The sequence below is a fragment of the Prinia subflava genome, chromosome 22 (assembly GCF_021018805.1).
Source record: "Prinia subflava isolate CZ2003 ecotype Zambia chromosome 22, Cam_Psub_1.2, whole genome shotgun sequence".
In the NCBI taxonomy this organism is placed as follows: domain Eukaryota; kingdom Metazoa; phylum Chordata; class Aves; order Passeriformes; family Cisticolidae; genus Prinia; species Prinia subflava.
Genome location: NC_086268.1, coordinates 339424 through 358930, shown reverse-complemented (window position 1 = coordinate 358930; position 19507 = coordinate 339424). Strand labels below are relative to the sequence as shown.

Genomic DNA, 19507 nt, shown 5'->3' with positions numbered 1-19507 from the left:
AGCATGCTGAGGTTTTACATATGGTGACAATGATGTGCTGAGCTGGGGATGCACTGGGGCTGCAGTGCTGGGAGTGTCACCTGTGACACCTCTGTCTGCCCATGCTGCAGTTGCCACGTGTGTTTCAAGTCCCACAGGCACAGGGGATGCTCAGGGCTCCTACTGTCCCTGTGTTTTTGCCCTCAGGAAAGGTTTGCAGGGAGGCACTAGGGCTGTGGGGATGCAGGGGGGTGGCAGTTGCACTCATTGCCAGAGGAGGGATTGCCAATGTCATGGAGCTTGTGGAGCTGCTGGGGCACAGGGGACATTTCCTTACAAACAGACTGGCTGGCTGCTGCCAAGGGGGCTCCAGACCTGATTCCAGGCACAGCATTCACTAACATGATCCATCCCTTCTTCAGGAAAGTAGGGACCAAAAGTTTTCTCATGGAAAAACCAAATTCTGCGATCTCGTTTTTGCACATGCTGTGCTTAAATATTAACACCAATTGAGCAAATTGCCTTTTAACTGCCTTTATTTGCTTTCATTAACGGTATAATTTAAAAGCTCCCGAATTTGCATGGAACCTGTTGTGCATGTTGGGGAGGGGGGTGAGGCTGCTCATAAATGAATTAATCGTGAGCAAGCCTCCTTGGGGAGGTCCCACGGTGCCAGGATGGCTCAGCAACGCCCGGGTTCGGGACGCCGCGTACTTTTGGCGGGGGCCAGGGGGAGTGGAGCGTGTTGTCAGTGCTGGCATCCCGCTCAGAGCTTGGCTCGCCCGGAAGGTATTTATTTATTTTTCAGCAAAACATGTTGTACGCTGAACAAAACTAATTATGGAGAGCTGAGGCGGTGTCGTCCTGCTGGTGCACCGGCACTGGGACCGGTGCAGGAGGTAAAACCACAGGGGAAAGCTGCCAGTGCCTGTCCCGGCGCTGTCCCCGGGTGCGGGGCCCTGCAGCCGCCTCTGCCTGCGCGCTCTGCCGGGAGGTGACAGCTCCCAGCACGGCCCCAGCTGCTCCCCCTCTGCGCAGATGTTGGTGTGGTTTGGGAGCAGATATTGGTGTGGTTTGGGAGCAGATGTTGGTGTGGTTTGGGAGCAGATATTGGTGTGGTTTGGGAGCAGATATTGGTGTGGTTTGGGAGCAGATATTTTGTGTGGTTTGGGAGCAGATATTGGTGTGGTTTGGGAGCAAAGCCAGCTCGGACGCGGTGGATGCAGTGCAGTCGCGTGTGCTGCGCCGTGCAGCGCCGACGGCTCTGCCCAGGCCGTGTGAGCTCCTTTCACACCTCCTATTTCCAGTCTCTCCCAAAAACACGTGTTTTCTGAGGGGGGTTTTGCAGTTGGATGGGCAGCAGTGGCCCCAGTCCCTGAGCTGCCGAGGTGCTTCCCTTGCTGCCACCTCCTCTCCCTGGGCACTTGGGGCTGCCCCAAAGCCCGGTGCAGTGCAGATAGATCAATTTGGTGCCTTGACAAGATTCATAATGTTCACTTCCCATCTTGTAATTGGAAATAATTAGTTCTTTGTCATCCCTGGGAACTCTTGAGGAGGTGGTGCAGACAAGGTAAAGGTAGCGGCACTGGCAGAGGATGGGAGGAGACCAGTTGGGGCTGGGAGAAGCGTCTGGGGAGTCCGTGTGGAGCGGGGCATTTCCAGCCTCTTGGAGGGCATCTCTCCTGGCGGGGAAGGACCGTGTAACAGCCCAGCGTTACAGTTTCATTAATCAAAGACACTTCCACTGCCCCTGTACAGCAACACAGCTGCTGCGCCTGTCCCTCGCTGACAGCTCCCTAATTCATCTTCTCAGGGAAAGGGGGATGTGCTGCTGCTCCCCACTCGCACTGCCAGTGCTGAGGCCATCGCCTGTTCCCCTTCCCAAACTTTTGAAGCCCAGCCAGCATGAGGAATACTTTGGGAGACTCTCTGGGAGCCAGTGAGCTTCCAGAGGGCAGGCAGCGTGCACAGAGCAAAGACTCATGGCTGGGCTGCTGCATGTCCATCCCCAAAATACGGGCATAAAACCCCAGTGTGTGCCAGACAGTCACATCCCAGGAGCCCGAACTGGCCCTCCGGAGAGGCACGTGACAATGTGCACATCCAGGCAGTGGCAGGTTGGAATTGGGCATCCTTAATTCTAGCTACAAAAACACAGTGTTTTGGAGTTGCTAATAATAAGAAAGTGTTTTCATCAAAGCTTTATTCGTCTGTATGCTGACATCTGGAGAGCCAAGATAGATATTTTCCTTAAGACTGTATTTCCAAGCCATGAGCTCTTCCCTGGCTGTTAATTAATCCTTTGTAGTTTAGCGACTGATGAAATCATGACTCTATGAAATTTTAATCCTTGCGCTGTACAGGCACAACTGACATTATCAGAGGACCCCAGGTGTGTGCTTGAAATTAGTTTGTTGAATCTCTTGCATATTTGATTACCTTATAAAACTCCTCAGCATCTAGGCTGCTCATGGCAGTGGCAGCGTTTCTCTGTGGTTTGTGCCCATTCCTGACTCCAGTTCCCAGGCTGGTGAGCCAGGGCAGAAACCAGGGCTGCACCAGGGAGGAGGCACCAGCATTGTCAGCATCCCCATAGGGAGGTGAGGGGTGGGAAGCACATCTCCCTCATGAAACAGAGCAGCCAAGCTGTGGATTGATTCCATCTGGCTCCTGGGGGCTGCTCCTACTCCCTGAAGAGGAGCTCAGTGTGGGGAAGCAGCTCCTGGGCCCATCCCAACTCATCCCTGAAGTAGCTCTGGGGTACCACCCTGTTCCTGATGCATGTCTAGCCTTAGCCCTGTGGTCAGGTCATCAAAGAAAGTGGAAATTAAAACAAAATTCCCCCTACCCTAAATTTTCCCCCTCATTTGAGTTTCTCTGCGCTCCAGCACTGCAATAGCATATCCACTTTCCCCTGTCTCCCTGCTTTTGGCTCCCTGGGGACTTTCACCATTTCCTTGGGGCTTCGGGAGCTACAGGCTCCCCCTTCCCTGGGCAGCAGCAGGATGATGCTGCCTGGCCCATCCCAGAACTGTTGTCTCTGGAAAGCATCCAGTGCATCATGCTGAATGCTTTCCCCTTGTCACAGAACCCCAGAATGGTTTGGGTTGGCAGGGCCCCTAAAGCTCATCCAGCTCCAACCCCCTGCCATGGACAGGGACATCTTCCACTAGCCCAGGCTGCTCAGAGCCAGGTGTCCCAACCACCCTGGAGGTGGGCAGGAAGGAGTGGCCGAGGCCAGCACTTTGCTGGTGCTCCAATGGCACACGTGCTGCTACGGAAACCAGATGATGAATATATTTTTAAACTTGGAATCTGTGAACCGCTTATTATTTCTGAATTAGGAATCAAAACATCTGCATAATCACGCCGCTGCTGCGGCAGATGTACTCAGCGCGAAGGTCACTTTGCTGTTTTGTCGAGATCCCGTGTGATTTTAAAAGGAGCAGCTCCCCCCGTGCTGTCCTGACGCCTCTGACACCCGTGTCACGTTGGCTCAGCGCGATGCCCAGCGCAGCCCGGGGCCGAGGCTGCCCGGCGCGGCAGCGAGCTCCTCTCGCCGCGCTCGGCACGTCGCTGTCACTGTCACCAGATGCCCGCGGAGGGGGTGATGGTTTTGGACGCGCATTAGCGCCGGTTATTCCGGGCAGGGCTGCGTGCATCGCCACGCGTTAACCCCTCGTGCTCGGCGCGCCAGCCCCGCTGTGGCAGTGTGGAATCGTGGATTTCCCTGTGCCCAGGTGGTGCAGCAGAGATGTAGGGCTGATCCCTGGGCTGGCAGAAGCTGCTGACACCCGGTACCATCACTTCCGTGGACTTTCAGTAAATTGTGCAGTAGCTGCTTTCTGAATCCCCTTTTGAAAGCTGTAGATCCGACCAGCTCGACTTGGGGCAGCATCTGTGCCCCCATGGCCCTGCGAAGGACAGGGGAAACTTCCCACTGCCAGCTGCACCCCTTGGATGCAGCTGATGGTTTCCCATCTGTGCTTGTCCCACCTTGTGCGAGCCCGTGGGCCCTCTTGCTTGGGGGTCTGGGACACAGAAAGGGAATGTTCACATGGATAAAGCTCTCTCCTGAGGAATTCAATAACAAATACTGAACATGGATCTGAAGCCAGGGCCTTGGAATACGTTTAAAAAAAAAAATCTGCTGCCCTTTTTGCTGTGGGCAGTTTGTCTTTTCCTAACCCGTGGAGCTGGAAGCACCATTCTGCTGGGATGCTGGGAGCAGTGGATGGGAGATGCTGCCGCACGTGCTTGGCCCAGACCAGCAGTGAATTTTGAGAGTCGCTGCCCTTTTGGCAGCATTTGTTCATATTTGTTGTGGGCAGGCTCTAAAAAAAGATTGGAATTGTACGTTTGGTGTTCATGGTCTGGTTCTTGTCAGGTAATGAAGGACAGTAGGATCCTTTCCTTGGCTTTTTCCAAAGGGGAAGTGTTGGCATCATGTGGAATGATGTCACTCCACAGCATCTGGTTTGAACTCATAAATTAGCTCATGTTAAGTATAAATATTGTACAGGCAGGGAATTTCAGTGCTGTCTATTGATAGCTGTCCCCTCCCCCTGGTTGGTTGTTTGGGGTTTTTTATATTAAACCATTCAGAAATAGTAAAATCTTTATTTCCAGCTCCTGTAAGATTTATTTATTTGTTTGTTTATTTTTAGCTGCAGTGGTGGTTTGAGGGCAGGTTTTGGTTGTTTCTTCTTGCTTCTTCTTAATTTATTAAAGCGAAAGGAAGGTCTCAGCTCCCTTCCCCCTTCCCTGTGCCCTTAATAGCTCTCCCTGCTATTTTAATCTGCTGGGCTGGGAGCTGAGGGCAGAGCAGTGACTGCAAGAGCCAAGCCACAAGGACCATGGCCCACACACTCTGGTATCAGTCACCAAGTGTTGTAAATAGCCACGTCGGGAAAAATCGCCCTCTTGGCAGCTCAGGTATGATGCCAGAGTTGGAGGATGGAGAATGTGGGGTTTGCAGCTGCTGGGTATCTGCTGACCTTGGCTTCCTACTCTGACCCCGCTGGAAACAAGGTTTGGCACCACTGCCTTGATCTTGATAAAATAGATCAGCGATGAATCAATTTCATATCGATTTACCTGGGCAAGGGAGACACCAGTGGAAATGGGGAGGATTTGTGGGGAATGCAAAGTGGTGCTGGTCCCATTTTGGCTGCCCGATGTTCAGTGCATCACGTGTGTCGTGGTGGGGCTGTGCTGGCTGGCAGCTGCCCCTCTGGCAGGGCACCGCCGTCATGGCCCAGTATAAATAAAATCAGAAGGCTCCCATAAAACTCCATTATTGCTGCGGCACAAAGTTAGAACCACTGGAGGTTTGTGCTCCCTGGCACTTGTGCACAGCAATGAATATTTTATAGGAAAGGAAATACTTAGTGTCTGAATCTTTTTATAGCTCTGACGCTCCCATGGGTACGTGTTGCCCCTTGCATGTGCACCCTTTGCCAGCGCTCACAGGGCTGAGCCCGCACAGCATCCTCTGGTCCCACTGCCCACAGCATCTGCCAGCCCCACATCCCCACAGGACCCCCTGTCTCATGGCATGGCGTTCCTGGGAGTTGCAGGGGAGCAAGCCAGGGAAATGCAGCAGGATGGATGGGGGAAATCAGTGGGTTGAGGATCTCGACCTGGTGCATGGGCCCTGGGAGATGCAGTAAAACAACTGAGGAAGTCCCAAGCACAGATTTCTGTCAGTGCAGGAGCCTGAGGACTGCACTCATGCATGTTTTTGCCTGGCTTGTTTTGCTTGTATCATGCAGCCTCTGTTTTGTGTCCAAAACTTGGATTAGGCAGGATGTGGGCAGGGATGTGCAAGCCCCTGCAGCCGTGGGTTTCCCGTGACAGGCTGTGTTCCGGCCACACTGCCCCGGGCTTTGTCTTGGGGCTCGCTGCTCCAACAGGTACCGAGTGAACCTCAGCTGTGCTGGTGCCTCTCCTCGGCAGCGAGGGGTTCTTGCCTTCCCTCGGTAGCCAGCCACCCTGCCAAGCTGTGCCCTGGCCCGGAGATGACAAAGTGCCCTTTAGTTAATTGCAGAACGGATCGCCTGGAGTTAAAAGTTCTGATTTATATGACTATGGCTCTAACTGCTCAATAACATGGGCCTGTAATCTACTTTCATTTCAAACAGAAGGGTGATTTATGGGGCAGCATGCCGCTTTAGCTCAGAAATGAGGTGTTCAACATATGCTCTGTTGACATAAATTTGGAATTTATCGCTCCTGTCAAAACTGCCTGTTGGACAAAGGTGCGCATTAAGGCAATAAATGGCTTGGAATAGTTTTCTGTCAAATTTCCTAACCATTGTATTCACTCTGTTTGAGGGGGAAAATACACACTTAAAAGTAATCAAATGGCCAAGAGCCATGTGTCTTGTTCAGGGTGGAGGGAGGGGAGGGGGTCTCCTCCTGCTTCCCAAAAGGGGTGGCAGGGAGGGGCTGGGATACAAGAGTTCCTCAAGTAAAGACAGCAGAAGGCTGTTTTAGGCAGGGTTTTCAGAGGCAGAGCAGAGATTTGCTTGTGGTGGAATTGGGACACTTGTAGTGGTCTTTAGGTACCAGGGCTGCACCAATGCCCACAGCCCAGTATGCTCCACCAAACTCCTGCACCCTGAGAGGCTCTGCCAAGCCCCTGCATCCCTGAGCAGTGGTCATCGGCATTTGCCACCGAGCCCAGCCTTTTCACACAAAGCACCCTGTGGGGAAAACTCATAATTTTTACACCACGCAGTCTTGCTGGAGTCGCCGTCCCTTTGAAGTGCTTTTTGTGGGGCATTTACAGGCCTTTTTAATTACCGGCAGCTTGCGAGGGGCCAGCCTCTCGCCCGGCTTTTGTTTGCCGGTGCTGGGCGGGGAGGGGGCACTGCTGGGTTTGCATTCCGCCTGGAGAGCTCCTTGCCAAAGCCCTGTGCTGGGGCTCACTTGGGAAGGTTGGAGCCAGGCCTGGGACCCTGTGCCACGGGCATCATTGTTGCTCTGGGCATCCTCATTGCCCTGGGCCACTCTCTGTGCAGGAGCATCCTCCAGTGATATCTCATGACCTGCAGGCTTCGGCTGACTTTGTTTCCATGCGCTTCAAGTGGGACATTGAGTGGGAATTAGAGGAAAACCTTGTTTTTACAAAAAAGGTGCTTTTCCCGCTTGCCTCTGCTCTCCATCCCATGGGCGCCTTTTTGGCTAATGTGCTTGTAGGAGAAAGGAGCACAGTTTCAGCCACATATCAAAATAATAAAGCATGGTTCATCTTTTGGCACAGAGTTTGGGCAGCCCTGGGATGTATTTTAACGCCCTTCATTCCCCCACCCCCTCTTTCTGGAGGCACGACTTCAGAAGCACATATTGATCTTTCCCCTCAGATCTTAACAGCCCGAGCAGCCGTAATACCTTGCTTACATCTGCCAGGTTTTTGTGCAGTTTTGCAACATCTCCTTAATCCGGCGAGCAGAAATAGAACGTTTCAATCATATTTCGCTACCGGGAAATGGAGCAGATAAAGCGCTCTAAGACCTTGTTGAAAGGGACCGTGCAAGATGGCGAGTGATAAGAATGTCCTAGAAGCAGGCGCAGAGCGGAAAACTTTTGTTGCCGCTGAAATTTGTTGATAGAGATATTGCAACTAAATTACTCTTTGAGCACCCCTGTGCCCCGTTGAAACAATGCAGAGAGGATGTGACTTGGGGACATCGTAGTACCCTGGGCAGTGGCAGGTGGATTTCCAGGGTGCTGTGGCACCAGAGGGGTTGGGGGTCTCCTCATTTCCTTGTTTCCCCACTCTGCGCTGGGAGGATGGGAGAAGAGGTTGTGCTAGCCATAGGTTTGGGAGGTGCAGAGGAAGGAAACTTGTCCTTCTGTTTCTCTGTTTCTTGAGACTCACTTAAAAAACCCCCAAACCTCCATGTTTCACTTGAACTAATTAACCAGTTAGACTGTAATTTAGGGAAGAGGCGTTCTGGCCTCAGAAGGGACAGTGCAGACCCAGAGCACGACGTAGGTTTTCCTAACAAAGTGGTTTTAACCCAGTATTAAGTGCAGGAGTGAGCACAGCCCAAGCCAGGGAGTGTGACAGGCATGTACCAAATTAAAAATGCAAAATGAGAAGGTTGTCATTTATTGAGCTGCTCGTTGGCAGCGGAGCCCTGTCAGGAGGCTGGTGTTTTATTTATTTTTGCAAGGCGGATAAATCCTTTGGATTGTAAACCTTCTTGGCCTGAATTCGTGCATGACTCCTAATCCTCTGCTATGACACAGTGAATTCAGGACAAGCCTGATTAATAATTACATTATACAGCAAAGTTGAGAGTAGAAACCAACTCCTGCTCCTTCCCTCTCCCTTCTGCTCTGCAGGATTCACTCACTGCTGAACATCAGGGGGTCTTCTCCTTCTCTGACTCTTCCCTGTTATTCAGCATCCTGCGAGGTGGGGTGCGGGGCTGGCAGCCAGGGAACAAGCCCCTGAACCCCGTGGGGTAGGGGTGTTTTGGGGCTCTGGGCTCTCTTGCAGCAGTGAGGGGTGATCCTGCTTGGAGTCAGAGCAGCAGCAGCTTCGCGCCGATAAAACTTACACCAGAGGAAGTACAGCAGGAGCTCACAGGCACATGGTCCTCGCAAGCCTGCACAGCTGGGGCTGAGCCCTCCCGCGAGAGGGTCCACGTCCAGCCCTGGACAGGGCCGTTCCTGTTTTGTCTTTGGCAACAAGGCAATAGAAATACTCTCGTCCTGCTGCGGTGCAATGATAAATGGTGGCTGCGATCAGAGGTCAGCACACAGCTATGGGCTGTGTTACTTCTCAGCACACACAAATACTTCTCTGTTTACAGCATCTGATGTTGAAACTTTGCACGTGCTGCTGTCCCAAGTCCTCTCCAGCCACAGATCTGAGTAGCTCATGGTGACCAAGGGCTGGCGGGCAGCAGCCCACGCATTTGGGGCTCAGGGGCATTGATCAGCGTGGCTGTCCAGCACAGAGACAGCTGGCTTTGCACAGTCTGTTTGTCACCAGCAGAGGTGGCAAAATAAAGCACCGAGCCCCATTCCACATGTGCCAGGCATTGTGTCCCTCAGAGTGCTCCCCTGTAGGGTGGTGGGGGCTGAGCAATGGCTAGTCCCAAAGGGGGGGGAAATGGGTCTGGGGGGGCTGCCAGGGGCAGCAGCGATGTCTGGGGAAGGGGATGGGATTGGGTTGGGTTCTTTGGCAGTTTTAGACTTGGACAGTGCTCCTTTAACGCTGCCTGTTAAGGGTCATTCCACTCGGTCCAGAGCTAGCTTGGTTACCCAAAGATGGAGCTTCAGTGTCTTCACAGCAAAGAATGGGCAATAATGTAGAGTGTGGCCATCGTGGCTGAGCCTGGCACCCCTTGCTGTGCTCAGTCCTGTGGGCAGTGCCCTGGCAGAAAGGCCCCTCCTGGTCACTGGGATGTGGGGGATGCTCAGCCCCCTGGCACGCTGCGGGGTGGGAGGCACAGACAGAGGTTGTGCAACGCTGCCGGGGCGTAGCTCGGTGTGTACCTGGGGCTGCCAGGAAACGGTGAGTGGCATGTTTCCTGTTTGTGAGCTGGTGGTTGTGTTTGTTGCTTGTGATTTGTGTCATGCTGAATTTGGATGGAAATTCAGATTTGGTTAGAAATGCACACAAACAACCTCTTAAAGCGGTTGGGGTTTTTTTTGGAGTACAGTGCCTTTTTCAAAAGCACTCAGAACATGGAGAAGGAGTTTGCCAACACAGATTTTGCCTTAACTCCAGATTTCGTATTTATTTGGCTTATGAAAAGACTCCAACAATAGCAACAATGGCAAACACTGATGGGGAGAGGGTTGTCTCCTCAGTCCTGGGGAGTCACATGGGACCCCCCCATCCATGCCCTCCCTGCAGTGCTCCTCAAGCCAGCACTGACTTTGGGCGATGTGTGGGTTGCAGGAAGCACCAGGCGGTTTCTCGGTGTTGTTTTGGGTCACTTCCCTCATCTCAGGACTCACCCTTCTTTGTTCTCCCCCAGGAAGCTGCACAGTGGGATGAAGACGTACGGATGTGAGCTGTGCGGGAAGCGGTTCCTGGACAGCTTGCGGCTGCGAATGCACTTACTGGCTCACTCAGGTGGGTGGGGAGGGGGTGCTGGGCTGGGGATGGGGGCTTGCTCTGTCTGTGCACCCGGGGATGCTGTGGCTGTCCAGCTCACACGTCTGCTCTACAGCAGACACGTGCAGAGCCGGCTGCACCCTTCCCTGGGCAGCACGTTGCAAACTTGTTCTCCTGTGCCCAGTAATTTGATTTATTTAAATTTTCTTTTTTGGAGTTTGTTTTTGGTTCCTTAATTGTGGAAATATTTTCCAGACTAAGCAGCTCAGAATAACAAACTCTACATGCCACGCAACTGCTCATGGTCAGCCCTGCTTGTAGCGTGAGCATTGTTTCCACCTCAGGCCCCCGCCACAGGTTCATTAGCAAAACTGCAGAATTAGGCGTTCTCTGACTAATGAATCCAAGTAGCAGGTTCACAGGCTGCAGGGTCTTTAATTAAATAGATAGGGAAGGGCTGGAGCGCTACACTGGAGGGAAGACTTGTGCTCTGCAAGTCCATGTCAGCTGATGTTCCCCTTGGGGTGTAGTCCTGGCACAACTGGGGTTCTGATGTGGGGAACTGGAGACAGGCGGGGGACCCCACACCCAGATGCAGCCGGGAGTTCTTGTCCTCCTGCTCCAAGGACACATCTCTGGGTGCTGGCAGATACTGTAGCCACAGATCTACTGGTACGTAGCTTGGCAGGGAAGCTGTATTATATTTTAAATGCTTTTATACATTTTTATCTATTTTTTACCTGTTTTCATTTTTTTTCCCCCACTGCCTCCTTTTTCCTGGGGTAGCAGGGCACTTCTTCTGGCTAGTTACTGCTTCCTGATTTTTGGGTCGATAGACCCAGCCCTGACCCCATCCCCATCCCACCGTTTTTTGGGCCAGGCACCAGCTCCTCAGGGTGCCTGCAGACAGCAGCAGGTTGCTGGGGGAGGTCCCTGGCATGCTGGTCCCCCTGGACTGGAGTTAAGGATGCTGGTCCGCCCCAGGACTGGGGTTAAGGATGCTGTTCCCCCCAGCACTGGCACGCACAGCCTGTGTTTGTTATGGTCGCGCTGGCTCACAGCCTGTCCCTGGCAGGCAGCCAGCTTTGTGGGTACAGTATGTACAGTGAACGCTGAGCCAAGCTTGTCATCGCACAGGATTAATTTTTTTTTTCTTTTTTTTTTTTGTAAATCCGGCGAGGATGGGGGGTGGGGCGTGGAGAGCTCTGCCTCGAGCTCGCAAACAGCCGCTGTGAATTCCAGCGCTGTTATTTATTAAAGCAGGAGACCTTTGCACCTCTTCCCTCGCCTCCCCCCGCCACTGGACGCAGTGAGGTTGTGCTGGAGCAGTGGTGCAGGGCTTGTTTTCAACTCTGAAGGCGGCTTTGCCCCCACACCAATGGACTGTGTGTTTAACTGGGAGTTTGCAGTGGGATGGCTTGTGCCCCCTGGCACCCTTCTCCTACCCCAGTACCCAGGGGTCTAAGGGGGTTAACATCTGCAGCTTCCCCATCCAAGTGTTGGGTTTTGGTAAAGGTTCCTATGGAGGACCTGGTTGGGGACCAGCCCTGGGGGCTGTGGTGCTCTGTGGCAGGATGGGCTGGGCACACAGCGCTGTTGTGCCACAGCTTTGCAGGTGCAGGGTAAATAATAGACCCCAGGTTGAGTCTCAGTGTAAAGTGTACATGTAAAGCCTTTAATGCCATGCAAAGTCTTTCCCTACCTGCTGCCTGCACTGCTGGCAGACAGGCTGTCAGAGACCTCTGAGGCTGACATGGAGAGCTGCCCTTCTCCCAGAAAAGCAAATTGTCAGGGAAAGCAAGGTGGGAGATCCAGCTTGTTGGTTCTGTGCTTCAGAGCACCACTGGTTTGACCAGGGAGGCTGAACACAGCACTGCTGCTCCCTCAGTTGCATCCTCACCAGAGCTGGTGCTCAGTGGGTGCTCATTCTCAGCCTGGGATGTTGGTTACTCAGCACCTGCTGTGAGCTGGGTTTGATCCCCAGGACAGGGAGGAAAGGGGGTTTCTGCTTGTCCCCACTTGCTTTGCCTCTCCATCCAGCAGAAGTGGCTGCTGTGGAGATGGCTGTGCTGCCCTTCTCCCGTCTGGGCTGGGATCGGTGGGAGCAGCCGGTACTGTGGAGGGATGCTCATGGGCAGCATGGGCAACAGACAGGCAGCAGCCCTGCAGACCCCTGCCCTGTTGCTTCAACCCTCCCTCCCCACCCAAATATGCTCCTTCATCATCAGGAGAGGCAGAAGAAAGCCCCAAGGTCCTGTTGGGTGATGGACGAGCTGTCCAGGGAGCAGGGGTTACTGGGGAGTGGAGTCCAACGTGCTGGTAGGGATGGACGGAGGGGGACGGCACATCCCACCCTCGCCTCTGTCTGCCCGGTGGAAGAAGAAGGGCTCATCCCGGGCCATCCACCTCCACCGGGCATTGCCCCCTGTGCCCCGCGGGAGGGATGTGCGGGCGGAGCCGGGCTGACCGCGGCTCTGGCCCCCTGGCCCCGGCCGGTACCCGCGGCGCTCCCGGGCCACTCCCCCCCCGCCCCGGCTGGCCGGCGTCCCGCGCTCGGTCCCGGGTGATGTCAGCGGCCTGCCGGCAGGTCTGGATGTTCTGCCAGCGTTCCCGCGTTTATGATCATCCGCAGATGTGCATCCAAGAACACACTGTACCCACAGCAGAAATTAATGCAGGCTTGACTGCCGGCCAAGCCGCGCACACGGGGGAGAGGAAGAAAGAAAACAAAAACTGTTTAATGCTGTTTATAAATTATACACTGGCTGATGAAAAATACATTTCTCTTAGCCCCCACCCCTCCCCTCCCCATCCTCTCTGCCTCAAGAGCCTGAACCGAGACCAGAAAATTATGGTTTGCTTTTTAGCTCCTGTTTTGGCCAGGTTCCTGGACCTGGCCGCTGGGTTGAAGCCAGATTCTTGCTTCTCCCCACCCTCACCTGATGAAATACATTTATTTTTCACCCACCGTCTCTCACAGCTGCCTTGGTTTGGCAGCCCCTTATTATTGATGTTATTGACATCACTGACAGTGTTGATGTTATTGATGTTTTGAGGTAAGGTGGGGTGCAGAGTGGGGTGCCAGGACCCCTCACACGTGCCAAACACATCCAATGTCCGTCCATCCGTCTTGTTCCCTCACAATGTCCGTGGCCGTCACTGCCCACCCGCTTTCTGCTGGAGGGGGGAAACTTCCCAAACTTCCCCCAGGGTTGTGGTGCTGGAGCCCCCCCTCACTCGGGCTGGGGGGCAAATGGGGCAGAAGCCCCCCATCCCTGCCCACCCCTCCCCACACACTCGCCAGCCGCTCACGCAGCTTTTGTGTTGTTTTTAATACCACTAATGTTTATCATTTGCCCAACAGGCTTGACAGATTTTGTTTCCTGTCGAGCGGCGGCGGTGGCGAAGCCCCCCCGGTTGCCAAGGAGCCGCCTCCCCGCACCGTCACGGGCTGATTTGGTATTCCGCGCGGCGCCCCGCCGCATTTCTGTATGCAAGACAAAGTGTTTTGATGGAGGACGATTGCAGGAGTGTCTGGAGGCTGTTTGGAGTTTTATGGGCTGTGCAGTACGCGCCGTGCTCGCTCGCCGTGCGGGGCTGCCAGGGATGGGGTCTGTCATTTTTTCCCTGTGGAGAGGATGCTGCTGGAAAGAGTGGCACTGGCAGGGGCAGCAGGAAAGAGGGTTGTGTAAAAACCTGACAGTTTGGGATCCTAAGTTGATGATTATAATTAATAATTTTAATTATTATTTTTTAAATGAAAAGGTTTCTGTGTGGTGCAGGAGTTGGTGGCGCTGCCTGGCCAGGGTTGGGTGATGGTGTTGCTGCTGACCACCACCCCACCCATCCCCAGGCCCCTGCTCCAAAACTCCAGGTGCTTTCCCAAGGCTCTCCAGGGCAGCCCGTGAGAGGCTGCCCCAGCATCCTTCTCACACGAGCTTCCAGCAATCCAACTCAGGGTCCCTCCTCATTCTGTAATGCCCACACCTCACTTTTTCTGATATTAATTTTTACCTTTCCATGGCACTTTGGGAAGCAGGAGCTGAAGCTGACTCTCCAGGCCTGCTCTGCAGCTCTTGTCTTCCTTCAGCCCTTCTTGGGTTTCTCCACTGTGTTTTTTAGCACAGAGATTTGTATGACTTGTCTCTTCCACTTGGGTGAAATAGGAGAGAAAGGAAATAATAATAATAATAATAATAATAATAATAATAATAATAATAATAATAATAATAATGGCAATAATACAAATCCAAAAGTGGCTTGATGTGGGCAAAAGAAGAAAACAAGAGAATGGGATAGAGAACAGGCTAAATTTAAAATTGTAATTGGCTGACTTCCACAGGCTTGCGGGTGTTTTAATGACTCATAATAACTTCATTTAAAACCAGCTGAGCAGAAAATAGATTGGAGAGGAGCCTCAGGCCATTATGGATTTGTTTTTTTTTTTGACAAGCTCTGTTTTCGGCAGCCAGGAAGGCACTCGCAGAGGGCTCGGCTGCTGCGCTCCCCGAGTTGGTGGTCTGCCCGGCAGAGATTGTATAGAAGCTGGGCTGGCTCTTCTCTTTTTTTCCCTTTTTTTTTTTCACTGATTAAAAATAGATGCCTTGAGGTATTATTTTAGCATCACTGTGGTTTGGTGCTTTTTTCTTTGCACTTCTGATGTGGTAAACGGAACATAAATAAAATTGTTTTTGAAATTACTGAATTAATTAGGTAGTAAAGCAACGGCAGTGCATAAATTTTCTTGCCGATTTTTTTTTAATCCATATTTCCCCCCCATTTCCATCTCACCAATTACAGCCTGTTAACAATATATAATCCCAAATTTTTATTAATCCCTTCTGCTGAGGGAGGGGATGTCACATTCTATTGACGGGGCCATTGTGCTGAAACAGCAGTGGGGAAGGTTGGATCCTCCCCCACCACTCTCCTCACCAATTTCCCATCTTCCTTTTCCCTTAGCCATCCTCCTCCTCCTCCAGAGGATGCTGGCAGTCCCTCTTTTCCCTTTATTCCTTCTCTTTTCCTGAGCTAGAGTTCAGAGAACCTCTTCCATAGCCCCACGGAAGTTTCTCCTCCCCAATAAAGTAGTGAAATGATGGGCATTGGGAAGGACTGTTGGGATGATGGTGGCTGAAACAAGATGAGCTCTGTTATCCAACCCGCTGGGCTAAGCCTGGCTGGTTGGGAGGGAGCTGCAGCCCCTGCCTGTGCCATGATCCACAGGGCATCCCACTCCCGAGGGCCCGGCAGCCTGTTCCCTCACGTTTCTTGGAGGGGAAATTAAATAGTAGAATCATAGAACCATTAAGGTTCAAAAAGATCTCCAAGATCATGCAGTCCAACCTGAATTCTGCCCCTCCTTGTGGCTTTGCTGGGGGTACGGCAGACCTGGGCAGCTCCAGCCTTGCTTGGGGGGCACGTGGGGCAGCAATGACTGCGTAAATCGCGCAGGATGGAACAAGCAGCAGCTCCTCACCCGTTTGTACCAGGGACCTTTATTAGGCAGAGGCTATAAATTTGCTTGTGCGGGTATAAATGTACAGCAGGGGGGCTGGTGCCAACAGCAAGGCTCGCACCGAGACGCGGCCGATACTTGGCAGCACGCGGAGTCCCGTCCCGTCGATACGATCATCTGGAGGTATCTGTGTGTTGTAGGCGATACGAGGCGCTGGCTAAATATACCCTGCCTAAACCTGCGCCTGCGTTCCGGGAGGTTGATGGTTTCTGTTTAAAGCGGGGAGAGAGACAAGGGGGGAGAAGAGAGCCCCGCCATGAGCTCCGCTTTCCAACGTGTCCTGCTCCCTTTCATAACAAACAGCAAGCCGTGGTGGTTTTTTTCTGAGCCTTGTTATAATAAGCTCAGATGTTGGATGACATTTTCCCGGTGACTCACATAGTAAAATTAACCTTGAACTATTTACATATTCAATCGCCGCCCTCCTCCTCCTCCCCCTCCCCGCCGGCGTGTGTACATTACAGGAATTCTGGCTCCGTATCAGTTTTTGTTTTGCTGATGAGAAAAGAAAAAAAAAAAAATTCCCCCCGCCTGGAGTACACATCTACTTGAGGGAAAGAACACGCAGTCCTGGCCTTTGGAAATTGGCAGGCGGCGTGCTGTTCCCGCGCTGATAAGAGGTACTGTAAATAAAACTGTACGGCAGCGCCTGCTGTAAATGCCCCGCGTCTGTACTCATTGTTCTGACAGCTCCGGCTTTTTTTGGGTCCGCTGTTTTGGTACACACTGTGCTTCCTTATGTAAGCCAGTGCGCCCGGCTCCTCCCTGCGTTCGCCCTGTTTATTTTCGCCTCGCCAGGAATTTTTCCTCTCCCCCCTCCGCCCGCCCCCCAGCCAGATGCTGGCTGCCTTTGCCTCGCCTGGCTGTGCCTCCCTGCGTCTCTGCGGCCCCTCCGGCCGCCGCTTTCGGAGGGCACTGGCACGTCCTTCCTCCCTACTAATCCCATGTGGAAATGGGGGAAGTAAAAGCAAAGCCCGCGTTTAGCAGGACCGCGCTCTGTCTCAGGCTGCGGGTGCAGCAATCCCCCCCAAGCACGGAATGCCCGCTGGCGCCGGTGCACAGCCGCAGGGAGGGGGCACACACCGGCAGCCGCCCTGCCCGGGGAGAACCTGTTGCTGCCACAGTTGTTGCATCCTCACGGATCTGGGTTGCCATATCCTCGTGGATCGCACTTTGCTGCGATGGGGCCGGCGGAGCTTTGAGTGGCGATGGAGAGCCATTGCCTTGGCAACTGCCGGCTGCGCATTGCCCGCACCGTGCGCCGAGCTGAGGGCAGCCCGCGCTGCTGCTCTATCGATCCGGCCCCTCGCCGCCCCGGCGGCTTCTCCCCATCCCGGCATCTCCATGCACGCACTCTTTCCCTCCCTGCGTGCCTGGAGAGGGTTCCAGCAGCACCTGCGTCCCAGTGCCCCTCATCCCTGATGGCGCGTGGTCCCCTGGCAGGTGTGAGGGAGCCACCCTGGAGCACCCCAAAGTTTGGGTGTGTTTGCCCCTTTGGAGCAGCTGACTGCCCAGGTGCACCCGGGTTGTTTTGAATGCAAACTTGACATCGCAGCGAGGGCGGCAGGGAACAACATATGCACAGTAAACAGGCAGACTGTCATATTGATTAACAGATGAGACCTCTATTATCGATCAGCTCTTGGCGAGAAAATTTATCACTTTTAATTTCGCCGCTGCCAAATATTTCTGCCTGCGAGCCAGCCGTTACTGAGACAATTTAAAGGCAAAGGAATTCTCTTTTCAATGTGTCTTGTGATACCTCTCTTCCTATCACCTTCTCTACCCACCTTTCCCCAAATCCCTGATTGTGGGACAGAGGGCTTGGTGAGGTAGGAAGGAGAGGGGAGAGGCAGTGTGGACCCCTGAAAAGGGGCAGCACAACATTCTGCAAGGTAATGCCCCACCTTGAATGCTGCTCTGTAACATTCAGCTCCTCACAACATATGAATCAAACCTTGAAATGGGGCCGTGGCTTTGTCCCAAACAATGCTGTTGGATATTTGTGTGTCATTAATCTGATTTCATTTGGAAGTTACTTATCTGCTGCTGGACAGCAGCACATGTTGATAGTAATTTTCTAAGAATTGCCCCCAATCCCACATCTTTTTCCAATAGTCAGAGATGCCTCTGAGCTTCTTGCTCAGTTATCGTGTTCCAGCCACATCCCTGATCAGGTGCATCTTTGGGTGCCAGCAGCACTAGCCACGATGGGAAGGGACAGGAAACCAATTGCAGTTGGATAAAAGTTGCAGTGCTAATGAAATGCATTGATATTTAATGATTTTTAAAAATAATAATAATCTTTTCCATGCAAGCAGCTCTGTATTTTGCAGTGATGTGCAAGGAACAGGAACACAGGGCTGAACAAGGCACTGTTTTTGCTGGCTGCACAGGGGACATTAAACATGACACCCCTCCATGGCTCTGGTCCTGAAGTGCTAATGGCAGCAGCAGTGTCCATGTGCACGTTGAGGTGTGTGTCTTTCTGTCCCTCAGATAACCTTCCTCTCCCTTTTCTCTCCGCAGCGGGTGCCAAAGCCCTGGTCTGCGATCAGTGCGGCGCCCAGTTCTCCAAGGAAGATGCCCTGGAGACGCACCGGCAGACGCACACCGGTACGTGGCCTCCCTTCCACCCTTCCCTAGACACAGGTTTTAACATTTGGGCTGCCTTTGTCACCCTTTGCCCAACAGAGAGCTGGACCCTCTGCAGTTCCTGCCTCTGCTCTGCCCAGGCAGGCCCAGTTCTTCTTACATTAAAGCACAGGTTTAGGCACCAGTTGGTGCAGTGCTGTTACACCACTGCTCAGCATTAACATGGGAAGCAATGGCAGAGAAAACATGAGGTTGTTTGTCCCCTTTGCAAGCAAAGCTTGTCCCTGTACAAACACCTCCCAGAAGTTGGTTTCTGCCGTGTTTCTGCTCTGGCACTTCCCAGTCCTTCAGTGATGCCACCATCAAGAGCACAAGGATCTCTTTAAGCCTCTTGCAAAATCTGCTGTGCCTGGGAAAGGTTTGCTTGGGGGAATTCACAGCTGGGCCGTCCCAGGTGGAACCTTTCACCCTCCAAATCTAGACTGGAGCAGGACAGAGCGCCTGCTCCTCCTGTGCTATATCGGGAACGGTTTCACTGAGCACAGGTTCATCTTTCAGTGCTGAAAGCTCTGATAAATGCCACTGGCAGTGAGTTTGTGCTCAGGGCTGGCACAGAGAGCCCAGCCAACTTCACGCAGGGGGTGTGAGGGTCGATGCAAAGTGCTGTGTCACCAGGCAGGAATAGCCCAGCCGTCACCTGCTCACGGAGCTGTGCTGGCCAAGCGCCAGTCCATAAATCCTAAGGTACTTGCCCTCCCTGTCCATACCCCACAGCTGGAGGCTGGGTTTTGCCATTCTAGGTCTGTTTGGAAGCCCCCTATGCTGTAGGCTGAGGAGAAGGGCTGTGAAGGGGCAGCACAGTGAGGGCCTGGCTGCACAGGGCTGAACAAGCCAAGCCCAGGCAGGGGGTTCAAAGTGGCCAAGCAAATTGAAGCTAGTTTCTTCTTTCCTTCTATTTCCCAGACCTATTGAGCATCCTGGGGTGACAAGTGGGAGCCCAGCCATGGAGCTCAATGATGCCTGCACCCAAAATCATCCTGCAGATGCAGAGCAGTTTGGCTAACAACCCTGACACTCCTGTAGGGATTAAACCCTCTTTGGCTGGAGAACCCTTGGGGCTGGACTGTGCCAAAGCTCAAAGGGCAATGGGCAACCAGAGCAGGGGGACAGGGTGACCCAAGGGCACTTGTTATCACTGCCTCCAGCTGTAAACATGGCAGAGAGGGCCTGAGTGGCCAGGGCAGCCAAAATGAATCGTTTCCTCTCCTCTGGCATGGAAAGCATCCCTGCCCTGTCTTGCTATAATTAACCCCCTTCCCAAATAATAGCAT

The 19507-nt window shown here is 53.1% G+C and overlaps 1 protein-coding gene across 4 annotated transcripts in view; it reads left to right on the top strand.

Moving 5' to 3' along the window:
• Positions 1-19507, top strand: part of ZBTB16 (zinc finger and BTB domain containing 16) — a 53976-nt gene that overhangs the window by 17420 nt on the left and 17049 nt on the right. For 3 of the 4 annotated variants that reach the window (XM_063417872.1, XM_063417873.1, XM_063417874.1), the window contains exons 3-4: positions 9984-10081; positions 18111-18197. In XM_063417872.1, the coding sequence (XP_063273942.1) occupies positions 9984-10081; positions 18111-18197 (185 nt within the window). Of the gene's footprint in view, positions 1-9983; positions 10082-13427; positions 17615-18110; positions 18198-19507 lie in introns of those variants that run through there. The other variant, XM_063417875.1, reaches the window with a different exon arrangement.